At 37.5% G+C, this 26,964-nt stretch overlaps 1 protein-coding gene across 3 annotated transcripts in view; it reads right to left on the bottom strand.

Annotated features, from left to right (window-relative positions):
* The window catches only part of TENM1 (teneurin transmembrane protein 1), a 730,204-nt gene extending 707,303 nt beyond the window's left edge, over positions 1 to 22,901 (bottom strand). For all 3 annotated transcript variants that reach the window (XM_090265126.1, XM_090265127.1, XM_090265128.1), the window contains exon 1: positions 22,664 to 22,901. In XM_090265126.1, coding sequence (XP_090121252.1) covers positions 22,664 to 22,880 — 217 coding nt within the window. In that variant the 5' untranslated portion in view covers positions 22,881 to 22,901. The remainder of the gene's footprint in view (positions 1 to 22,663) is intronic.
* Between the last annotated feature and the right edge of the window lie 4,063 nt (positions 22,902 to 26,964).

Below are 26,964 nucleotides of genomic sequence, written 5' to 3'. Positions count from 1 at the left end.
ATAGTATAAAAGCTCAAATCTCTTTACATTTATATTAATACGGGCTAGTTGGCTAACGATAGCAGGATAGAGTGGGGGATACTTTCTGAGGGTGTGGGTCTCCTGCCTGGGCTGTGTGTTTATGTCTTTAACAGCATATCCACAAAAGAACTCAAGACAAAGCAGATAGAGTGACTCTCAACCAAGTAGCCAGAAGGAAGATCCTATCAAAGAACATCTGAAATATAACCGAACAGCATAAACAAACGACATAAAGGGTAACTCAAGACCATCAGGCTCAGGATATCAAAGAGACTGCACCACTGAAACTCCCAGACCTTCGATAAAGAATATTACACCACAAAGGAGGGAAGTCAAAGCAGACTACCCCCCTAATAAATAAATAAATAAATAAATAAATAAATAAATAAATAAATAATAAATAAATAATAACAAAAAGAATCCAACATGGTAAGACGCAAAAACAACCCCTCAATGAAAAGAAAAGAGGAATCCTCAGAAAGAGAGATAGACGAAATAGACATAGCCCAAATGTCAGACATGGAATTCAAAACAATGGTGGTAAAGAAGCTCAATATACTCGACATCCTTAAAATCAACTATGACAACCTTCAAGGAAGTTACCAGCAGCTCCAAGAAAATTACAGGGAACTTGCAGAGAACTACACCAGCATAAAAAAAGACATAGAAATCGTTAACAAGAACCAGGAAGAACTTAAGAATACAATCTCTGAACTGAAAAACACAGTAGAATCAGTCAAAAGCAGACTAAACGAAGCAGAAGATCGGATTAGTGAGTTAGAAGATAATGTAGAGAAAAACTCCCAGACAATACAGCAAAATGAAAAACGATTGAAAAAATATGAACAAGATGTAAGGGAATTACAGGATAGCATTAGGAAAAATAATTTAAGGATCATCGGAATACGAGAGGAAGAAGAAAAGGAACATGGAATTGAAAATCTGATAGGAGAAATAGTGACAGAAAATTTTCCGAACCTGATGAGAGGAAAAGCTATGCAAGTCCAAGAAGCACTGAGAGTTCCAATCAAGAGGAACCCCCAAAAACCCACTCCAAGGCACATCATAGTTAAAATGGCAACATTCCAAGACAAAGAGAGAATCCTAAAAGCAGCAAGAGAAAAGCAGCAAATAACATACAAGGGAGCTCCAATAAGGCTATCAACTGATTTCTCAACAGAAACATTACAGGCCAGAAGGGAATGGTCAAAAATATTTCAAGCAATGAAAAACAAAGGCCTACAACGAAGAATACTCTACCCAGCAAGGCTCTCATTCAAAATAGAAGGTGAAATAAGGAGTTTCTCAGACAAAGGAAGACTGAAAGAATACATCTCCACCAAACCAGCATTGCAAGAGATGCTAAAGGGACTGTTCTAAGAAAAAAGAAGGAAAAAACAAGAGAGGAGAGGAACAGAGGTACAAAGGGAAATGAATAAATACACGTCAATAATAACCTTAAATGTAAATGGATTAAATGCTCCAATTAAAAGACATAGGGTAACGGAATGGATCAGAAAACAGGACCCACATATTTGCTGTCTACAAGAAACACACCTCAAAACAAAAGATTTACACAGACTGAAAGTAAAGGGATATAAAAAAATATTCCAAGCAAACGGACCGGAAAAAAAAGCCGGGGTAGCAGTTCTCATATCAGACAAAATGGATTTCAAAGCAAGGACAATAAAAAGAGACAAAGAAGGACATTTCATAATACTTAAAGGAACAATCCATCAAGAAGATATGACTTTGATAAACATATATGCACCCAACATAGGAGCACCCAAATACATAAAGCGAATACTAGAAGACCACAGAAAGGATATCAACAACAACACACTCATAGTAGGGGACTTCAACACTCCATTATCAACAATAGACAGATCATCAAAGCAAAGAAACACCAAGGATATACAGGCATTGAACAACACACTAAACCACATGGATCTAACTGATATATATAGAACTTTTCACCCCAAAGAAGCAAAATATACATTCTTTTCAAGTGCACATGGGACATTTTCAAAGATAGACCACATGATAGGTCACAAAACAAGCCTCAACAAATTCAAGAAAATTGAAATCATATCAAGCATCTTTTCAGATCACAATGCCTTGAAACTAGAAATCAACCTCAGAGGAAAAAATCAAAGACACCCAAACTCATGGAGATTGAATAACATGCTATTAAATAATGAATGGGTTAACAATGACATCAAAGAAGCAATCAAGAAATTTCTCGAAACTAATGATAATGAGCACACAACAACCCAAAACCTGTGGGACACAGCAAAAGCAGTCCTGAGAGGGAAGTTTATAGCAATACAGGCATATCTGAAAAGGCTAGAAGAATCTCAAATAAAAAACCTAACCACAATGCTACAAGAACTAGAACAACAACAACAAACAAAGCCTAGGGCAAGAAGAAGGAATGAAATCATCAAGATCAGAGCAGAACTAAATGACATAGAGACTAAACAAACAATCCAAAAGATCAACGAAACTAGGAGCTGGTTCTTCGAAAAAATCAACAAAATCGACAAGCCTCTAGCCAGTCTAATCAAGAAAAAAAGAGAGAAGACACAAATAAACAAAATCAGAAATGAAAGAGGAGAAATCACGACTGATACCTCAGAAATACAAATGATAGTTAGAAATTACTTCAGACAACTGTATGACAAGAAATTTGACAATCTAGAAGAAATGGACAAATTTCTAGAAACATACAACCTTCCAAAACTGAATCAAGAAGCAGTGGAAAGTCTCAACAGACCAATAACAAAGAAGGAAATTGAAACAGTAATCCAAAATCTCCCGGCACACAAAAGCCCTGGACCGGATGGCTTCACAGGCGAATTCTACAAAACATTCAGGGAAGAACTAACTCCTCTCCTCCTCAAACTGTTCCAAAAAATCCAAGAAGAAGGGAAAATCCCAAACTCTTTCTATGAAGCCAGTATTATCCTAATCCCCAAACCAGGTCAAGACACAACAAAGAAAGAAAACTACAGGCCAATATCACTGATGAACATCGATGCTAAAATCCTCAATAAAATATTGGCAAACAGGATCCAGCAACACATCAAAAAGATCATACATCATGATCAAGTGGGCTTCATTCCAGGGATGCAAGGATGGTTTAATATTCGCAAATCAATAAATATAATACATCACTTAAACAGAATGAAAGACAAAAATCACATGATCATTTCAATAGATGCAGAAAAAGCATTTGATAAAGTTCAACACCCATTTATGATGAAAACACTCAGCAAAATGGGAATAAAGGGAGCATATCTTAACATAATTAAGGCTATATATGAGAAGCCTGAGGCCAACATCATACTCAATGGACAAAAACTGAAAGCATTCCCCCTGAACTCAGGAACGAGACAAGGTTGTCCACTCTCTCCACTCCTTTTCAACATAGTGTTGGAAGTCCTAGCCACAGCAATCAGACAAGAAAAAGAAATAAAAGGAATCCAAATTGGGAAAGAGGAAGTGAAACTTTCATTATATGCAGATGATATGATAGTATACCTAGAAAATCCTATAAACTCCACTAAAAGACTACTCAATATAATAAGTGAATTTGGCAAAATCGCAGGGTACAAAATAAATATACAGAAATCCAAGGCATTTCTGTACACCAACAATAAAATAGCAGAGACAGAGACAAAAAAGAAAATACCATTTACTATAGCAACAAGAAAAATAAAGTACCTAGGAGTAAACTTAACCAAAGAGATAAAAGACCTGTACTCTGAAAATTATATAACATTGAAGAAAGAAATTAAGGAAGAAACAAATAAATGGAAGCAAATACCATGTTCTTGGATGGGAAGAATCAACATCATCAAAATGGCCATACTACCCAAAGCAATTTACAGATTCAATGCAATCCCTATTAAAATACCAATGACATATTTCACAGACCTAGAACAAATACTCCATAAATTCATATGGAACCAAAAAAGACCCCGAATAGCAAAAGCAATCTTGAGACAGAAGAACACAGCAGGAGGAATCACAACACCAGATATCAAACAATACTACAAAGCCACTGTAATCAAAACAGTATGGTACTGGCATAAGAACAGACATATAGATCAGTGGAACAGAATAGAGAGTCCAGAAATAAACCCAGGCCTCTATGGTCAACTAATCTTTGATAAAGGAGGAAGGAACATAAAATGGAGTGAGAAGAGCCTCTTTAACAAATGGTGCTGGGAGAACTGGATAGGGACCTGCAAAAAAATGAAACTAGACCACCAACTTACACCACACACGAGAATAAACTCAAGATGGATCAAAGACTTAAATGTAAGCCGTGACACCATAAAAGTCCTAGAGGAAAACATAGGCAAGAAAATATCAGATATCTCACGTAACAATCTCTTCACGGATACATCTCCTAAAGCAAGAGAAATAAAGGAAAAAATAAATAAATGGGATTACATCAAACTGAAGAGTTTCTGCTCAGCAAAAGAAAACATCAGCAAAATGAAAAGGAAACCAACCATATGGGAAAACATATTTGCCAATGACATCACAGACAGGGGACTGATTTCCAAAATATATAAAGAGCTGATACGACTCAACATCAAGAAAACAAACAACCCAATTAAAAAATGGGCAAGGGACCTGAACAAACACTTCTCCGAAGAAGACATACAGAAGGTCCATAGACACATGAAAAAATGCTCAACATCATTAGCCATCAGGGAGATGCAAATAAAAACCACAATGAGATACCACCTTACATGAGTCAGAATGGCCATCATCAACAAATCAACAAGCAACAAGTGCTGGCGAGGATGTGGAGAAACGGGAACCCTACTGCACTGTTGGTGGGAATGCAGACTGGTGCAGCCACTATGGAGAACAGTATGGAATTACCTCAAAAGATTAAAAATGGAACTGCCTTTTGAACCAGCGACTCCACTACTAGGATTATACCCGAAGAATCTTGAAACACCAATTCAAAAGAACTTATGCACTCCTATGTTCATAGCAGCACTGTTTACAATAGCTAAGTGCTGGAAACAACCTAAGTGCCCATCTGTAGATGAGTGGATCAAAAAACTGTGGTACATTTACACAATGGAATACTATGTAGCAGAAAGAAAGAAGGAACTCCTACCATTTGCAACAACATGGATGGAACTAGAGAGAATTATGCTTAGTGAAATAAGCCAGGCAAAGAAAGAAAAATACCATATGATATCACCTAATACAGGAAACTAAAGAACAACACAAACAAAGGAACTAAATAGAACAAAGAGCAGAATAGAAGTCAATAGGGGGGAGGGGAGAGGGAGAGAAGGGGGATAAGTAAGGGAAGGGTTTAATTAAAGAGTCTGTATAAAAGACTCATGGACATAGACAACGGGGAGGGATATGATTGCGGGAGAGGGGGTGGGCTGGGTGGGGGAGAGAAATTGGGGGAAAAGGGGATAACTGTAATTGAAAAACCAAAATAAAAAATAAAAATAAAAATAAAATGAGTTTTTTGTAGATGACAAAAAAAAAAAAAAAGAAGTTTAAGCATTGTTTAAAAAATGTTCACAACTGGACTTTAAATAAGTTAATCCAACGTATTAAAATAGGAACTTCAAGATTTTACCAGCTAATTTTTTATATGCCCTGGTGTTCAAAGAACAATTCATCAGGATGTCATAAATCACAAAGGATTCTAAGTCACTCAAGTATTAGACATCTTGATTAAAAAACTCAAGGAATGAGCAGACCATTTCAATAAAAATTATTTGACAGTTGCAAGTATCTTTATGCAGGTAGCCCATAAAAATATTACTGAGGAGTAAATCAAATAGAATAAAGCCACTCAAGAAACACCATTCTGAGTCAGAGTTAAATCAATCACTCTGTTTGATGATAAATAATAATAAGTATTGATAACAATAATGAATACTCATTGAGAGATACTTATGTGCCAGACACTATTCTAAGTGGATTTGTATTAATTCAATAAATATTTATCAGATGCCTAATATGTTTCAGGCATTGTTCTAAATACTGAGATTCAGTACAGAACAAAATAGATAAAAATCCATATTCTCATAGAACTTGATCTTTGTGAGGAGGTAGAAAATAAATGAGTAAAATAAAAACATACTAATAAGTACAAATAAATATTTATTACAGACTAAAGTATATGTTACATATATAGTAATTACAAGGAAATATATATAGTATAAATAAAATAAGTAAAATAGTGTCAGATGGTAGGGGAAGCATAATGTCTCAGACAATCCTCGTTTATACCTGTGGTCCCAGTGTGATTATTCCTAATGCACCCTTTCACTTTAAAAAATATCCTATTTTGAGCAATAAGTTTTACTTAAGTCACCTAAATGATCAGAATTAGGGAGTAAAAAAGGTAGAAAAGGAGTGCGTAGGAGGAGGATTGTAATTTTCAATAAGATAGTCAGGAAATGGGCTCACTGAAAAAAAAAAATTGACTAAGAATCTGTATCAGATAAGAGACCAAACCTGGTAGATAATCAAAGTGAGGAACATTCCAGGCAAAAAGAATAGTAATTGCAAAGGCCCTGGAGCAGAAATGTGCCTGTATTGTTTGAGAAACACTGTGGTTTTAGTAGGGCAAATGAAGGAGTTAGTAGTAGGAGACAAGGTCTCAATGTAAAGGGAAAGCACATTATGTAGATTCCTGTGTTCTGAGTGAGATCTGGAGCCAATTCAGGTTCTGACTCGGAGGCTGAGGATGATCTGCCTTAGGGTTTAAAAGTGTCATTCTGGCTACTGTACTGAGAATAAATTACAGAAGTTCAAGGGCAGAAGCAGGAAGATAGGTTAGAAGACTACTGCAAAAATCAGTGAGAAAGGATGGTGGCTTGGCCCAGGGTAGTAGCAGAGAAAGTGGAAATAATTAATCAGATTCTGAATATATTTTAAAGGTAGATATTACAAGGATTTCTGATAAAATGGATGACGTTATGAATGACACTGAGGTTTTTGATAAGAGGACCTGGAAAGAGTTTCCATACTCTGAGATGCAACAAGTTGAAGGAGGAACAAGTTTTGGAGTGAGGATCAAAACTTTGGTTTTGAAAAATGTCTCAGTCCAGTTTCAAAAAAAGAAAAAAGAAAAAAAAAAACAAACCTGAGACAAGGACTATGTACAGAAAGTGAAGTTTGGAAAGTGATTCCCAGAACAGGATGGGAACACCAATAAAAGTCAAATAGAGAAGTAAGGGAAGTCAATCCAAGGGTGAGTTTTTTAGCTGTCACAGCTACGAGCAACTGAAGCTTAATTTTTCTGGGGACCCTCTGAGAAGCTTGTAAAATGCCTGAAAGACGGTCTTCTTGAACTCAGAAGAGGGATGCCTTCATGACTGGTTTTCTCTCTCTTACAGGTCAAAAGTTGTCCTATTGTGTATTAACTCTCTCACACTTTCAGGCTTACACATGCCTCAGAATGGCTGAATGGGTTGCTACAGGCATTCACCTAGAGGTAGCAGGAAAAGGCAGGAAATGAGAACTACATGGTACAGCTGAGAAGATGTGTTGTTAGTGTACTATGCAAGCAATTGGTAATTGCAGCAACAGTTGAAATAGGAAGGTGTAATGAGAGAATGTGAGCTAAAGAACAAGAGGGGTCTGTAATATACATTTATTTATACTTACTAGTTTGAGTTACTTATCAACCATCTAAGTGCAGATAATAAAATAGCCAGTTATGTATGTGAATTTGAATTTGAGAGGACGGGTTTAAGCTAGAGCTGTAAATATTATTCAGCACATAAATGATATTAACATCATGAGACAAAATTATATAACCAAGGGATTAACTTTGGGGGAAAAAGTGGGACAACTGTAATAGAAAAACAATAAAATTTTTTTTTAGTGGGGAAAAGAAAAGTTTTTCAAAGAGAAGAGAAAAGGTCCTCAGGCTGGGTCCTCAGGCCCTCCAACGTTTTTTGGTTTGGAAGATAAGGAGACCCAACAAAGAATCACAGAATGGCTCAAAAGGGATGGTCACTGGGATACGAGGAGACTCAGAAGGATATGATATCTTGAGAATCAGCTGAAGTCTAAGATGTGATCAGTGGTGTCAAAAGTTGCTGAGATGTTAACATGAGAACTACGAATTGACCATTGAACTTAGCAAAGTGGAGGCCTTGGTGATCTGGACAAGAGCATTTTGCTAATAATGTAAAGGAACTCTAAGGCCTAGACATCAGGAGAACTGTCAACCTAAATTTTGCATTTCCTTTAGATAGTAGTAAAGAAGGAAATGAAGAAGACCATGATGCAACAATTCAACACTGAAAAATGCCTGCCAATAGTTGAATACTGATAGACCACTTTAATGAAGTAAAAGGAAGGAGAAAACAGAAGTCAGATGATATCAATTACAAAAGAAGAAAGGCCTTGGAATAAATTGGTTATCAATGAGTAAATTACCTCTGGCTCGTTAATTTGGATATTTAGTGCAAAACATTAGAAAGAATGAGGTCAAGATTTTTTAAAAAATGTTTTATTTATTTACTTTTTAGAAAGAGGGGAAGGGAGGGAGAGAACATCAATGTGTAAGAGATACATCGATCGGGTTGCCTCTCACATGCCCACAACTGGGAACTTGGCCTGCAACCCAGGCATGTGTCTTCACCAGGAATCGAACCAGCGACCTTTCAGATTGCAGGCTAGCACTCAATCCACCGAGCCACACCAGTCAGGGCACGGTCAAGACTGATTTTCATCCTAGATAGCTATCCTGACAAAGGAAAGAACACTGGCCCATGACCATGGCAGACACTTCAGTCTTGTACAGCCATCTTGCAAATTATATTGGTTTGCTGTTAATCACAGTGGATTCTTAACATAAAAGTACAGAAGGAGAAAGATGAAAAGGAAACCAACCATATGGGAAAACATATTTGCCAATGATATCTCAGACAGGGGACTGATCTCCAAAATATATAAAGAGCTTATACGACTCAACATCAAGAAAACAACAACCCAATTTAAAAATGGGCAAAGAACCTGAACAAACACTTCTCCGAAGAAGACATACAGAAGATCCATAGGCACATGAAAAAAATGCTCAGCATCACTAGCCATCAGAGAGATGCAAGTAAAAACCACAATGAGATACCACTTTACACCAGTCAGAATGGCCATCATCAACAAATCAACAAGCAACAAGTGCTGGCGAGGATGTGGAGAAACGGGAACCCTACTGCACTGTTGGTGGGAATGCAGACTGGTGCAGCCACTATGGAAAACAGTATGGAATTACCTCAAAAAACTAAAAATGGAACTGCCTTTTGAACCAGCGATTCCACTGCTAGGATTATACCCGAAAAATCCTAAAACCCTAATTCAAAAGAACTTATGCACCCCTATGTTCATAGCAGCACTGTTTACAATAGCTAAGTGCTGGAAACAGCCTAGGTGCCCATCTGTGGATGAGTGGATCAAAAAACTGTGGTACATTTACACAATGGAGTACTATGCAGCAGAGAGAAAGAAGGAACTCCTGCCATTTGCGACAACATGGATGGAACTAGAGAGAATTATGCTTAGTGAAATAAGCCAGGCAAAGATAGAAAAATATCATATGATATCACCTAATACAGGAAACGAAAGAAAAACATAAACAAATGAACTAAATAGGACAAGGAGCAGAAAAACAGTCAATAGGGAGGAGGGGGAGGGAGAGAAGGGAGATAAAGAAGGGAAGGGTTTAGTCAAGTGACGTGTATGGAGGACTCATGGACATGGACAACAGGGAGGCATATGATTGTTGGAGAAGAGGTGGGCTGGGTGGGAAGGAGCAAAGGGGGGGAAATGGGACAACTGTAATTGAAAAATCAAAAAAAAAAAAAAAGTGAAGGCTCGGAGTTTTTTCCAATATCTAGGAAAACCATACAGATATTTCTAATAGTAGGTAAGGAGTACCATCTTCCATTTAAGGTCCATTTGAATATCAACTACTACATTTGATGAATGATATTTTCTACATATGTACATAATTTTATCATATATAGATTAAAAGCACAACCTTTAGTGTCCAGCAGCCAAGAAAAAGTCTCAATTTGGTTACGTAGTAAATGTGTTGTCTTGGGAAAATTATCCTCCCTCTCTACATGTCAGTTTTATCACCTGTAATCTGGGGGTTATAAGTGTGCCTAATTGTCATAGGATTGTTTTAAAGGTTAAAAGAGATCATGTTCAGCACAGGGTCTGACACTTAATAAATATAAGCTCTTATTATTCTTCAAAATGGAAAGCAAGAGGATTTATTTGCTGAAATGTAATCGTTTACAAGGTCCCACCCTGCTGTCTTTGTTAGTCTAGAAGCATTTTCCTGCACCACCTTTCAACTTAATTTTACATTTGGAGACTCACCAGTGACTGCTTTTTGTTTTGTTTCAGTTGTTCAGAAGTCACCTATGAAGTTAAGCCTCTTATGTGGATTAAGTCAATGGCAATATTGATTTGGGCTTTTTATGAGCTACCAAATCTAGTTATCATAACCTTTCAAGGAAGAAAAAGAAATCCCCTGAAAGATTAGAAACTTTCCCATTCTCACTCTGAGTGGACTAAATTGTAAAATAATCCAGTGAATGCTTAGTTAAGAAGGCCATAATGATAATAAACTAAAGAGCAATATTTCCATTTCTTCAAACTATTGCATCAATAGAATGTGCCTCCTATACACTACCAGATAAGTGTTGAGATTAATTTATTCAACTTTTAACAGTCCCTGAGCATTTCCCAACATATGAGACCCATTAGTTGACAAGGAATTTTGAATAAATATGGGTGTGCAATGATAGTAACTGAAATCAGCTTTGATCATAAAATCTTTCAAATAGATTTGTGTTGCGAAGGCAATAGAAGGTGATGAAGAATCCAAAAGAATAAGTCTCAGCTGCTGTCGAAGGGTCACTGAAACCCATCCTTGAGTTCAATGCCATCAGTCAGTATTACTGGGAATACACATTCTAATGCTGAAAACTATTTTGGCTAGAGTTTTTAAAGACCTGCAGTATAACAAAAGCCAATCTGCTTTTAGCAGATTACAGAATAGTATGACTTTTCTAATCCAATTGCTTAATGCTCATGACTACAATACTGAAAATGATGGGTGTTAGTAATTTGATTTTCATCAATACCATTTCAGGATTTAAAACCTTTATTATCTGGTGCTAATCATGTCATTTTTTAGGAGGGACATTTTTGAGAAGATTTGAACTTAAAACCATTCTCTGGTGTTATAGAGCAGTTTAATTGAAGGTGTTACAACTATAGTCACCATGATAAGACTTACAAGTTTGTTAAGCCCATTTCCACTATTGCTCATCCATAGAATTAAGCATAGAGCAAGTACATGGAAACTTACACTCTTAAATGAGATCAGATTGGCTGTGGACATGGGAGTCTCCCTTATTCCCATGCATTAAGTTCCAATTCATCCATTTCCATGTTATTTCTAGTGGCACAATTCCCTAGATCCTAAGGATGAGCATGAAACCACTCTCTGAAAACAGCTGTAACTGTCATTCTGTGAGTTGAAGGCCCTGTGAGAGGATCTGACAACTAGGAATAATATTTGTGTCCCAGTAGTTTTCAGAATGATTTATACATACAATCTCAGTTGACCCTCTGTGTCACAGTAAGGAAATAGTATCTTCACTTCACATAAGACAAAACGAAGCCTTGTAAGAGTTATCTCATTAAAAGAAGAAATATTTTTGAGCACGTCCTATGTGATAGAGTTTTAAGAGTAAAAAAGACAGTCCCTGTCCTCAAGAAGTTTACAATTCAGTTGAAGAACCAAAAAAGTGAACAGTCAGTTACAATGAAGGGTGGTAGGTACTATGGTAGGAACATGCACCGAGTGCTGAGGGAGCACAGAGGAGGGGCATCTGGTCCAGACTGCACAAGACCCAGGAAGGCTTTCCAGAGCAGGCAGTGTCTAGATGGAGACTCACAGGGTGAGGAAGACATAGCCATGTGAAGAAAGGAAGAGAGGTTTATAACAATGTTTCAGCCACAAATCAAAGCCAGTACAAATGACGCTAGGGTTATACCAACACTGAGAATCAACAGCCAAAAATTTATCAGGTACAAAAACTTTAAAGACATGAGAGACTGAGTCTGTAAGGTTGGTAAAGCACTATAGCTCGATGGTGTCCTCCACAGAGGAGCAGGGTTATTTTATTGTTTTAGTTGATGTTTGTTGTTTTTTAACACAAGAGTAACAGTTTCCATGTTGCAGTGGGGATATAGGTTTGTTGAAAATTGGATGGTGAAGAGTAGGCTCCACGACAGTGGCTGATGGAGAAACAGTGGCTTCAGAAGAGTCCTGTGTGAGGCAGGCTGGAAGGTGGGAGGAACCACCTGAAATGGTTAGAGGGGAGGGGTTCCCAAGGCTTCCAGTTTGCAAAGGTGATTTTTGGCCATATGTATTGATCAATTTTGAACATCTTAGCATTCGTCCTGGTTGTATGTCAGTGTGATAATTTTTTTAAAGTATTCTTCAAACTCTGGACTTGCACCATTAACAACAAGGAGATATAACTGGACTTCAGTAGTGAAGCCTTGTAAATGTCTCAGTTGAAGACAGAGAAATGAATCTTTACTCAACCCTTTACATTCTATAAAAGGTTTGGACATGTACTTATTAATTTTTTTTTTTTTTTGCCTTTAAGCTCCTTTCTAACTGCTTTCTTACATGACATAAAAGACACTAGAGGTCATTTGCTAAAATAGTTAAAGGCCCAAGAGTAATAAAATTAAATACTTCATGTGTTACAGGAATGATTGGCACCAGACTTGCACTGCATATGGTTCAGTTTACACTGACAAGACAGCAGAATCCTCAGCTTTTGGTATAAAGGCTTCAAATGAGAATATTTCCAAGGTTCCAGGGGATTCAAGATTTATCTTCTGTCACCTCTAGACTCTTTCAGAATTATAATGAGAAAGAAGAGTGCTGAAAATAAATAGAACTTATTTGTATATGGAGCTAGTTCTGCATCACAGATGACCAAAAAAAAGCAGAATACCAGTCTCCTGTCAGGACGGTTTCCTGACAGGACATGCTGGCAATACCTCATTGTCATGCCTTTGCAGATATTTAAACCTGGTTTTGACTGCTCATATGAAACTACGTTTTGAAATGCCAATTCTGAACCTTGTTCAAATCTTTGTAATAAAAGAGAATCAACATGTAATGTGGATGTGGTCGCAACCACCTCTAGGAACTCAAACACTAAAATATGCCGCAGAGCTCCCCTATTATCTATTGAATGAAATCCATGCTCCTTCACTAAACTTTTTAGGTTTAACAGCTGCTACCTTCTATATTCTCAGCAACCTCCCTTTTTCATCAGTCTTCAATAGTTTCTATGCTTCAGCCATGTTATCTGCTGTGTTTGTTGTGCAAATGATCTGACTTAGCCATGCCTGGCCTTTAACCATATAACAAATGGGCCCGAAAGAGTTAAAAGGAACAGAATAAAAGCTTTTTTTTTCCTAGTCTTCCCAAACCCAGGCCTAAATATACCCCCTTTGATCCTGCCCTGTAGCCCAAGCAATTCAAAGAGAGGAACCAAATTACACACTGACCAGAGGATAGTTGCTTTGTTTCCCAGGGCATAGTAATTTCTGTGACACTTAGCCAGGGAGTCAGTGTTTTCACTCTGAAATTATGTAGATCCTCAAAGGAAAATACACAAGTCCACTGGGTAAAGACTTATTTAAGATCAGAACATAGAATTGTTCCCTATACTATGGTGTAGGTTTTAATCTAGATTTAGGAAGAAGCATTCAAGGGTTAAACATAGTATTAAGCAAAATGGGCTCAGTGATAGTAGAAATGGAATGAGTTACAGAGGCGAAAAATATTTTCAGACCTAAAGCAGAAGGTCACGTAGCCTCAGAAGTAGCACAGTAACAGAACTGAGAAAATGACCTAGCTATTCCTGGATTAAGAATATCCATCAACAGGGCAGAGAGATGGTCAAAGGTAAAACCACACTTTTGTAATATGTCTACAATGAGTAGTAACCATGTATTGTTTCAGAAAGGTAGTTTTAAGAATCGATTTCCTAAATTATTTGCATCAAAATTAGCCCTACTAAGTGAATCTTACCGATTGATATAGTGGTATCTAAGAAGTGACAAATTGTGACTGACTGTGGCTAACTGAACAAGGTGAAAAGGAATATTTTACAGAAATGATGGTGTTCAAAAGGATGCTTGAAGGTGCAACTTCTGTATTGAATCACAGTAAATATACTGCCTCCATTTTCCTTCTTATCTAGCTCCCTTCTCTTCTCCAAAACTGGGTTCCTAATTTGTGCACACATCTGCATAACTTCTAAATATCATTTGTATGTAGGGGTGTGTTATATAAATGTCTATATAAAGAAATATTACCTCCCTTGTTAGAAACAAAATCCAGACCATCTGTGGATTTAGCACTGTGTGGAAAATCTCCTAGTTGATGATGATAGTAGTAAATCAAGGTGGCATACGCCAAGGCGAGTTGAAATTCATTGGCTGGGTTTACTACTTGGCGGCCTCCCACCCACAACAACTTTTCCTTTTAGTGATAAATCTTGGAAGATCTAAGTAGCATTACTAAGAGGGAATGAAATTCTGTTAGTAGAGAAACTTAACCAGTGGTCCATGGATGCAGGACTTCAAGGGCTTCCCGAGCCCCTTGAAATGTATGACAAATATTGTGCATATTGTGCATTTTCCCTGAAAAGAAGATGCAGAGCTTTGACCAGATTCTCATAGAAGTTAGTAGTGTCCCCTTCTCTGCATCCCACTGTGAAGAACCATTTCTGAAATGGGATGATCTGCTTTGTGTTTTAGAACGATCACTGGTAACAATACGGAGGAGAGTCTGGAGTCCCTTTTACATTAGAAAAATAAACTTTAACACACAAAGTACATATCCTATCTCCATTAAATCTGTTACAGAGTGGCACCCCCAAGGTATAGAATTTCCAGTTTTAGTTTGACACTCAATTGTGATTGGAAACCACATTTTTCAAATGAAAATTAATACTTACAGCTCATAGAACAGTGTTGGCATTATCCACTAGAGCTACACCTAATCATGTAGGGGAAATAACATGGGCATTAGTCAGGGAGTCATGGCTTTATATTTTAGCCCTGCTATTTACATGATCTGTGTAACTATAAAACAGGGGTCACGATGACTATCTCTACATCATAGAGTTATGATAAGGACTAAATAAAAACTGTATGTGTAGCCACCCAGAAGAGTATTTGACACATAAGGGTCAATCTTATTTACTATCATTAATATTTCCACATCTCCATAATTAGTCCCACCTCACCTGAGCTCCAGATACATGTATGTACAACTCTACCTTGGTCCAGTCAAAAAACCTCCCTCACTGCTCATCTGAAACTCTTCACTCAATCCACACTTCCAGAAGCAAACCCTGTCTCTTCTTTATCCAAGAACATTGAGATCACCAAAACATGAACTTCAACTCTTGCCATTCTGTTTAAGAACTTAGTTTCTGTCTCAAAGGAAGCACTGAGCCCTTCCAAAGCCATCCCTTCTACCTGAGATGAATCATTTGCCAACACCCTTGCTTAATTCATTATGCTCACTTGCATTCATTCTTCAAGTCCTTATGATTTGGCTTCTTTCTCTAAGGCAGTGAATCTCCATCTTTGATGTACACTGGAATCCCCTGAGGGGATTTTAAAAATGGCTGGAGCCCACCCTTGGAAATACTAATTTAATTGGTTTGAGGAATAGTCTTGGCACTGGGATTTGTAAAATGCCTCAGGCAATTTTATTTTTTGAATTTTTATTTATTGATTTTAGAGAGAGAGAGAGAAGATGAGAGAGAAAAAGCGGAGAGGGAGAGAGAGATCAATTTGTTCCACTTATTGATGCATTCATTGATTGATTCTTCTATGTGCGCTTATTGCGGATGGAACCCACAACTTTGCCATATCGGGATGATGCTCTAACCAAGGGGGCTACCTGGCCAGGGCTAAAAATGCCCAGGTAACTTTAGTGTCCATCCAAGTGAGGAATCTCTAGCATAAAGTCAGCAATGACCTTCTAAACTGCCTATTTTACTGCCTTTTGTCATTCTACATGTTGATTCTGAAGTGTTTGACAATATTATTCACAACTTCCAGCTTGAAAGCCTCCTCCCTTGGCTTTTTTGATACCCTTTCCTTTCCATTCTTCTCCGCCATCTCAAGATCACCTCTTTTTTTCTACCCACCATTTCACATTCTGATGTTTCTCAGGGTATCATATTTGGCTCCCTTTATTTCCAGCTGTACGTATTGTCACTGGATGATCTCTTCTACTACCTGCTTCAGGAACCATCTATAGAAGAGTCCAATTACACACACACACACACACACACACACACACACACACAGTTAGATCATTTTATTGAACTGAAGATCTGAATTCAGAGCTCTGTATCTCTCCATTGCAGTTTTGGCAGTGTGCTCTAAAGTCAGACTGCCTGGGGTCGAATTCCACTCCAATTATTTAGCACCTCTGTAATATTAGGCAAACTACTTAGTATCTCTGCCTCACTTCACTCATCTGTACAATAGGGAAAAAGATCCCAACTTCGTAGCAGTATCAGAAAGATTAAATAACATTATTCATCTAAAGTGTCTTATTCTTATTCAGTGCTTGTGCATAATAAATGCTAAGTATTTCTCTTAAAACCATTGTTATCATTCCCCAAGCAGAGCACATGGTTCTAGCTTCTTGACTCCTACAGTACTTTATAAATATCACAATTATACCATCAATTATATTGCATCACTGTTGCTGGTTTATATCTGCCTTTCCAACTGTACTCTGAATTCTTTGAGAGCAAAGAGTGCTTCCTATTCATCTATGTGTCTTCAGATTATAACGCAGAACTTGGCAAAGAGAAGCAGGCCACAGATAGGAAATAGATTCCATCTCTCTTGCCAATTCTAATTGATTGGCGATGCTTGCATGGAATGCTGTGTTGATGAGGATGCGAGGCTGAGTTTGGTCCAAGAAGAGCACCATGACTTGATTACGGGTGTCTATGACGTGACAGGTAAAGGGAGCGGTGGCACAAGTACCATCCCAGTTTTAGATGCGATGGAAGTTTTCATGAGCAAATGATACTGGCTGAAAGACAGGAGCCAACTGCAATCAGTGCTAAATAACTTAGCTTCCTCTTACAGTCTAAATTCTTTCTGGGCAGTCATTATAAATTTTTATGCTACAAACTTGTGACAACTAGAAGTATAAACACGGTCACAGAAGAAAATTCATTAGAAATGATCAAATGCTGTTGAAACTTTCATTTTAAAAGCCTTGCTACATCATATTACACCTGCCATCTGTGATCTTTATCACATAAATACAGACTTTGCGATTAAAAGCTCTTTTTTCAAGATTTTTGTAGGAACTGTCATACAAACTGTTTAGATATAAGCCAACAATAGTTTATTGTACTGTTAAGTGCTTGAAATAAGAATCAAGAAATGTACTTTTCAAAGTTGGGCTTCTGTTTCCTCGAATTTACACATGATACTGCTATTTGAGCAGCTGTGGGATGAAGCCTGGGACAAGGAGGGGGAACTAAGTCAGGTGCTTCCATTTATTTCAGGATGAACTTTATACACCTAGAAAAGTACTGTGAACACAGCTGACACTAAATCAAAGTTTGATGCATAAATGAGTAAATGAAAAATAAAATGGATGGATGGATGGATGTAGGATAGATGAGCTTTCCTTCCAATTTTGATAAATACAAATTGGCAATTTTAAATTTCTTCCACCAGATGGCGATAATGTGAGATTTAGGCTTCCTTATAATATAGGAAAAAAACCAAATAAACAAAACCCTTAGTACGAGAAAGAGAAGCACAAAAGAGCAGATTAAGAAGGAAGAAACAAAATGTTTGTATCAGTTGTAGTATCTCAGGAGTCTATGATCTTGTGGGACCTGTAATAGGTACTCACCCTACATTCATTTTAGGCAAGGGAGACTTTTTATTCATAATTACTTTTCAGTAAAATAGCTGTGTTCAAAACTAATCTCCCCTGTTATAAAAATTATAGGGCAATTCTCATAACCAAGATTACTATCCTTGGTTTATATATCCATATATTTATATTTTCATTTGTCTTGTACAAATCTCTTAGTTAATTGATGCCTTCCTTGGAGGTGAGGCTGCTTGGGAACAATTGCTAGCCTGTGTGCCTCCAGGAAATCCACCCCTGCTATTAGACACCTGCCACAAATCACATAAAATAAGCTTACCCGGGGCTTAGTCATCCTGTTAGTAAAGAATTGTGAATAATATTAGATTAGTCTCCATCTCTTAATTTGAAAGCTTTTGGAAAATGACAGTGACCAGAGGGGAGGGGGCAGGGGAGTAGAGGGGAAAGAAGTGGAAGAGTCTAGTCAAGGAACATGTATAATGACCCATGGACATGGACAACAGGGTGGGGACTGACTGTGGGAGCTGGGGGTAGATGTGTGGAGGAGAGCAAAGGGGGAAAAACTGGGACAACTGTAATAGAACAACAATTTTAAAAAAAAGAAAGAAAATCACTTTTAAAATCCAGCACTATGTGTGTACACGGGGAGGAATGGTGCCTCATTCTTGGCAAATAAAGATAAGAATATGAAGATATTTTCAGCTGGAATCAAGCAAGTACTTCCTCTTATTAATTATTTCCACTAAATAAGCTCTGAATCGAAAACTAACAACCACACTCCGGAATATTTCATTATAAATTATATAGGCTATCATCTGCCCTTTTCTAAAGATAATCAGAAAGGAAAGGCTTTCTAAGTGTCCTTGAAAACCTTGATCACTGGAACATCAAGAGGCTGGTAAAGCTGCCCGGGAAGAAAAACTAGCATTTATGGAGTTTCTAAACACTTTTGCACCTATGATCACAATTAAGCCTTATCACAACCCCATGATGCAGGTATGGAAGGCAGTTTAGCACAGCAAACATAGGGGACTTTGGAGTCATAGACTTGATTTCCAACTCCAACTCTCACCACTTCTTAGCTGTAGAAACTCTGGCAAGGTCTTTCTCTCCAATCTTGTCACTTCATCTGTAAACTGGGGATAGTATTCCATACCTCATAAGGTGTTTATGAAGAGAAAATGTAAAGCACCTAGCAGAGCCCTGGAACAGAGCAGATACTACCCAAGATATATTATTTTTATTACTTTTATTTTTAGTAGTGTGATTATGGTGTGGCTGATGATGATGAGGAGGTCAATTCTGCAGATGAGATACAGGCCCAGAAAGCTGCAGTAACTTGCTTCAGGCTGCACAGCTAGTAAGATGAAAGGCATGTAGCAGAGTGTCTGGCACTATAGTAGTTGCCCAATCAACGTGTTTGCCTTCTTCCTTCCTGACTTAAAACTCAATTATATTCTCAGAATTTATTCATTAAAAAATAATGAGTCAAGCTCATCTCTAGCTATGCTGATTCAAGATGCTACCACTGACGTATATTTGTGAAAATTAAGAACATTTTCTCTTAAGCATAGGTAGTAAATATATGGAATAAAACAACAAAGAGGATTTCAGGCCACACAAAAAAGATGATCGTTGGGCCCAAAGTTTTGCCTAATGTAGGGCGATTCATTTCTCTCCCTAAAAGGTACTTATTTTCCTTCTTAGGTCTTTCTAAAAATCAGCAAGTCACTGGCAGATAAGATTCTGAGTTTGTAGAACTTCACCTCCTGGATCTTTATACTTTAGCTTATATGTCAACACACTGAAGGACAGTACTAGCAAAAAACGTAAACAGGATGAAAACATGCTTGTATCAGTACATGGATGATAGACTCAGATTTTTGTTCATGGCTTTTTCCTAGTCTCACTCTACACATTCGCTCTGGGTAATCACATTAATCCCAAGGCATCTCCTACTATAAGACACCAATGAACTCTAATCTACTTATACCAACAGTCCACATCTTTCCTGAACTCTAGACACACATTTGCAACTGCCTGTTGAGAAAGCCCACCTGGATGTCACCCAAGCATTTTAAACTGAACATGTCCACAAAAGAAACTTCTCTTCCCTTCAAATCGCTTCCCACTTGTTCCTTGTCTTGGTAAATGGATCTCCATTCTCCCAGTTTCCAAAACTTGAAATTTAAGAGTCATCCTTCACCCTGTTATCTCTTTCAACCTTGACAAGTAATCAATTACCAAGTGGTAGCAATGCCACCACACTAATATCTCTTGAATATGTTTCTCCACCTCCACTGACATAGCCAGAATTCAAACCTTTAGCACCGTCCTTAGCCTGAGTTGATTCTGTAGCTTCACAAATTGTCTCCCTTTATCAAATTTTCTCCAATTGCAAGCAATTTTCTATACCACTGCTTACACATCTAAACTTCTTTTCTACAGTTCTCACCCAAATTACAATTCATCAAGTAAAAGCTTTTTTTTTAAGCTTAAAAGACAAAAAAAAAAAAAAAAAAAAAAAAAAAAAAAGAACTCCTAAATTGGGCATGCAGGACTTTTCATGATCTGCTCCAATCTACCTTACTTTCCTCATATTGAAATTGTCACCATTCTAGGCCCTCTAACAGCCTTATGCTTTTGCACTTGCTCATTTATCCTCTTGGAATGTCCTTTTCCTAGTAAATTCTTCTTCACATTTTAAGACCTAGATAAAATATCATTTTTCTCTAGATCCCAATGCTTATGTTCTTCCACAGTACTTCATTACTCTGTAGAAGTACTTGTTACATTTAATTGCAGTGACTTGTGTGATGTCTATTTTCTCCACCACATTATGAGTTTTAAGCAGAAACTGTGACAGTCATCTCCATCTGCAGCGTCTGACTCAAGGCCTCACACATAGAAAGTGCTAAATAAAAGACAATTGAGTAATAATAGGTTATTTGAAAGAAAGGTAGGATGGCATCAAAGAAAATAAACTTCTCTCATCCCCAGATTTATTTCAATCACAATGCACAGAAACAAAATCTGAGGCTGCTTAGCTCTCTATACTGACTCAGTACAAAACTGCTTCTAGTTTTAGAACTATCACTACAAGTGTATTCTATTTGTTAAAAAATGTTCACCAGAGGACATTTCTCCATTGTTTTTAGAGAGATAAAAAGGGAGAGAGAGAAACATAGATGTGAGAGGGAAGTATCAATTGGTTGCTTCCCATACGAGCCCGGACTAGGATTATACATGCTCGAACCCACAGCCTGGGCATGTGTCCTGACCTGGAATCAAGCCTGCAACGTTTTGGTTATATGACATCGCTCCAACTGAGCCACACTGGCCAGGGCATAGGAGTGCATTCTTACTTAAACCAAAACATATTAGGTCAAGCACTCTGTACTCCAAACCTATAAGCTACAACTCACAACTGTTAAGCTCATATTCTTTAAAGACAAACTTATAGAGAAACATTTCTTAAAGCATAATAGAGGCAAAAAATTTCCCATAGGAAAACATTTCCCAATTGCCATGTAGGCAGAATAATAAAATTATTTTGTAACAAATTTACACTGTCTTTAGTTGAATCAATAGGGAAGATTAAAGTGAATTGCTTGAAAAAAAGATAGTTTTTTTTTTACCAATTACACTAAGAACTAAAAATGAGCAATAATTAATATAATAAACATTTAATGTATATTTAAATGTTAGCATGACTACCTTAAATCTTTAACTCAATTTAAAGTTTCTCTAATAGAAAGTTCCAATACTCATTAGAATATAGTAGGTTTCATTTGTAATTACCACATTTTACATGGCCAGAGTGGTACCTGAAGACTGACAAGGTTGTGGGTGATGCTGTTGCTACTGGCTCAGGTTACACACTTTGAGAAGGACCGATCTAGATAAACAAATTTCTTTTTTTTCATCTCAGTGTTGACTTACTCTTTAAAAAAGGTTACATGCGGAAATGTCAGTATCTTTTTTCTATGCAGTTAAAATAGCATCTAATATTGCTTGTCTTTCATTTGAAAGGAAATAAGAAATTCATATCTCTATCCACCTGTTTCTATTTATTAGAAACTTTACTGTCAATCCATAACTGACAAACCAAGGCTACACAGGATGGCCACGGTAGGAAATGTTCCAACAAATTCTTACTTTTCCTTAAGACTGTGCTGCAGAGGTCTTCAGTGCTCTATGGAAAGGCTTTCTGGACAGCAGTTTGGTGGTCTTCACTAACCTTTCTAAAGCTCTCTTAGAAGCTGAATATTTGAGAATTTTGTCCCATATAGGCAGTGGCTGGAAAAGCACTTAGCTGTTTACTTTTCATCTTACTATGAATTATTTATCCTTCAGACTGTAAATGGCTATTTGTAGGATTAGACAAATTTTGAATGCTCTGATAAGAGGATTGTTGTATCTAAATTCATGCATAATCTGTAAAAAGCATACGTGGCCTACAACCTCAGCTGGGCTGGCATATGAAAAAGATTCACTAAGCATATGTTAACTGTGGATTATTAACAAGTTAACATCAGCAAATTTGTTTCTGAAACATGCGTTTAAGTATACAAACATTCCCCAATGTGGAATAATATTGGTTACAAAAATCCAGTGAAAACATACCTTGAGTAGATTTCTCTACTTCTTTCCTCTTCCTATTCTGGCTATTGTAATTCATCCTCAGCTCTTGATTATACTCATGCAGAGTTTCTCTGGAGTTATATGACTGTCTTGGTTTTCTTCCATCTTCACTCTCATCGGAAGAACTGGTATAAGCTAGATCCATTTCATGCTTGACTTTAGACAGAGGCTGGTAGGGTTTGCAGTCCGTTTGCTCCATCTCTGATTAAGCAAGCTCAGTTTCATGAAACAAAGGAAGAGGAGCTCCTTTAATGTGAGCTGCCCTGAAAGAGAGAGGGAAAAACACAAGCCGTCTTAGGTTTGTCCTTTTGCAAGGAAATACATCTGGCAGATTCACAATTGGTCCTGATCATACTATCAAAGAGTGGAGCAAAAGACAAACTAGATGACATGGAACTAGCCGGAGGCAATAATAACACTCAGTCTGAGTTACATGCATACATTTCATTGTCAAGCATTTAGGATTAAGCTGCAGGTTGCCGTATCAGAAATTACTCAAGGTAAAAGAGAGACAGACTTCAAAAATATTTGTTTTGGAAGGCAAATAAAAGATAATATTGTTGTATGGTATGTATGTGTTTTTAAAGCCAGTAGTTTGATTAAAAAACATTATAAGATTTGAAAGTGGCCAGGAGTACAAATATTAACCCAGCACATCTCACATTTGAAATGAAAGCCGGTAAGAGAACTACATTCTGAAAAAACACCTTCTTGCCTCTGGTTTAATACTGCATTTAAGACAGAGGCTTTGAGGAAGGGAAGGATTCTAAGTGAGAGAAGCTCATGAAATAGTGTCCTTGAGGGGCGCTGAGCCCTTTGTGTTCATATTGTGGTTTTTGAGCCTCAGGCTTGTAGAGCATTTTTAATGAGTTGGGTGGAGGTAAATTCTTGTTCTTCATAGTATTGAAAGGATATAAACAACACTTCTGGGTGAGTGTACTGGTACAGGAACAGCAGGATCAAAATCGGGTTTAGAAATAAAAATTTTAAACTTCATGATAAATCACTGAAAGAACCCCATTCCCCACAGAATGCTGGGCTAGGAGCCACTGAGGCTCTGAGGACCACCAAGGCAAAATCTGCCTTTTTTAGGCCCGAGAGGGTCAAGAAGATCAAATGCCATCTGAGATGTCCAAGTCTTCTAAGAGGTTTAAAGCCCTAGGACAAATGTACTTATTTTCATTCTTTACATCGTTTGATCATGGTTCTCATCCATTGCTGCAATTTTGCAACTTTGTCCTGCCATACAGTGTAAAGAAAAACGAAATCTAGTTTGAAAACAACTTTATTATTTTATTTTGTAGTGAAATGGACTCCTTTCTTTTTCTTCATCTTTTTACCAGATGTATTGTTTCAAAGAAATCTACGGACATCTAGCTGGTGGATCCTCAATTATGTAGAGCACCTAACTTTTTCAATTTCCTATTGCATTTATAGCAAACACATACATGCAAAAACACTCAATAAAGCATATGGATTGACTGATATGCATTCAATGGTACATAATGCTTCATAGTATGAACAAAGGTTCACAAGTCAGTCTTATTTCTCTAACCTAATATCAAGGTTCTCGAAGGCAGAATTTGACTCTCATACTTCTTTATGTCCTCCACAGCACCTTAACACTACTCTAGCCACATACATAGTAGAAACTATTTAACTCCTGAACCTACAGATTCTATAAATGATCTACAGAGAAACCTCCTTTGGTTTGAAATAACATCAAAGGTGAGCATCATTAGAGAAAGAAAGCAGATAATGTATTATATATAAATACATACTGATGATTCAACAGCAATCTAATCTCATACTAACTCATGGCTCTATATATTGTTTAAACCCTCATAACTCTTCAGTTTATAGTTCTAGCATGATTCTCACCCCTGAGCCACAGACTTGAATATCTATCTCAATATCTTCACTTAAGTTATCTAAAAAGCATCTTATACTTAGTGTGTACAAAACTGAGTTCCTGATCCCCACCCTCTCTTGAACTTGTTCCTCTTACTGTCTTCTTCATCTTGGGAAATGGCAACTGCATTGTTCTGTTTGTTCAGGCCATAGAACATGAAGTCATCCTGGATTCCTCTGTTTTGCATCTCACAGGCAATCCATCAGGAAAGCCTATTGGTGTTACCTTTGAAATATACCCAGAATCCAATGACACCTCCCCACATCTCTACTACTACCACATTGGCTCAAGCCATCATCTCCCACCTGGGTTACTGCAATAACCTTTGAATTGGCCTGCTGATGATGCCATTGCTCACTTATAGCACACTCCCCACAATACAGCCAAAATGAAGCCTTTAAAATCTAAGACATGTCATCATGTTTCTTTAAAATAAAAGTAAAAATCCTTACAAAGACCTATAAGGTTCCTACCAGGCCCCTACAAGGTTCACCTCAACCTAACTTAACCTAACTTCTACAAACGCATCCCCTAGTAATTTTGCTATCTCATGCACTGTACATGCATGAGCCTTCTTGCTGTTTCTGAAAATGTTTCCACCTCAGACCCTTTGCAATCTCTCATTGTAAACCACCAAAAATGGCACTTCTCACCCTCCTTTCCTGTCTTACATAGCACTTACCATCAGTTGACACAATATATTTTAAAGAACTTATACAACTCAATGCCAAGGAGTCAGACAATCCAATTAAATTGTGGGCAAAAGACCTGAACAGACACTTCTCCAAGGAAGGATATACAGAGGACCCATAGGCATATGAAAGGATGCTCAACATCACTAGACATCAGAGAAATGCAAATTAAAACCACAATTAGATACCACCTCACACTGGTCAGAACAGCCATTATTAACAAATCAACAAACAAGTGCTGGCAAGGATGTGGAGAAACGGGAACCCTAGTGCACTGTTGGTGGGAATGCAGACTGGTATATTCACTGTGGAAACACTATGAAGTTTCCCCAAAAAACTAAAAATGGAAATGCCTTCTGATCCAGTGATTCCATTGCTAGGATTATACCTGAAGAATCCTGAAACACCAATTCAAATAACCTATGCACCCCTGTGTTCATAGGAGCGCTATTTACAATAGCCAAGTGCTGGAACAGCCTAAGCATACATCTGTAGATGAGTGGATAAAAAAACTGGTACATTTACACAATTGAATACTATGCAGCAGAAAAAAGAAGGAACTCCTACCTTTTGCAACAACATGGATGGAACTGGAGAGTATTATGCTTAGTGAAATAAGCCAGGCAGCAAAAGACTAATACCATATGATATCACCTAACGAACAACACAAACAAATCAGCAAAATAGAACCAGAGGCAAGTAAACAAGGAGCAGACTAACTGTAACCAGGGGGGAGGTGGGAGAGGAGATGGGAGAAAAAGAGGGGAAGGGGAGAAGGGGAAGAAGGAGAAGGGTCTAGTCACGGAATTAGTATAAATTACCAATGGACATGGACAACAGGTTGGGGATTGAATGTGGAAGGGGGATGGGTGGGGTAGGGGGGAGCAATGGGGGAAAATAAGACAACTGTAATAGAACAACAATAAATTTTTTTCTAATTTTTAAAAAGACACTATATATTTTGGTTATTTGTTTATTGTCTGGCATCTGTCTCTCCCATTAAAATATAAGCTCTATGCTGGTAGGTACTTTTATCTGTTCAATTCATCACTATAGCCCTAGAATAAGCAAAATGTTTGGCACAGAGTAGTCATTTGAATAATACTTATTGAATGAATTGAATAAAAACCACCAAGCAGTCACAATAGCAGTTAGAGAGAGTGGGGAAACGAATAGGCCATATTCTCTGCCCAAGAAACTCACAGCTTAATGCAAGTGATAAACAATTCTACTACAAAGCAGAATGCAATGACTCTTATAAAGAAAAAGTAGTGTTTGAACACCAAAAATGAAGACATTGGGAAAGGACTGTACTTGATTAGCTTATTGTTTATCACTAACACCATCACCACAATCACTTGAAATTCTATTCAGCATCTGTCTTGTAAGACGAGTTTTATTTGTTTTATTATTAGTTTCCCATCATGTGTTGGTCACAAGGTACACATTTATGTGGGGGTCCAGAGCAAAATGTGCTATCCTGACATACAGATTATTTCAAAATAAAATCAATTAAAGCCCAACAAGCTCAGGAAGTCTTTTACCTCCCCTTTTTCTTAAAGAGAGATTCAGATAGAAAATCCTGCTTTAGGAAGGGAACCTTGACTTACACGCCAAGTCTGTTAGGTTAGATACCCCACCTGTTCTGCCCCATTGTTTCTGAGTTCCCTGACAAATTT

Source organism: Furipterus horrens, unplaced genomic scaffold (assembly GCF_987537825.1).
Source record: "Furipterus horrens unplaced genomic scaffold, mFurHor1.1.pri manual_scaffold_17, whole genome shotgun sequence".
NCBI classification, from domain to species: Eukaryota; Metazoa; Chordata; class Mammalia; order Chiroptera; family Furipteridae; genus Furipterus; species Furipterus horrens.
This window is presented reverse-complemented; position numbering and strand designations above follow the sequence as displayed.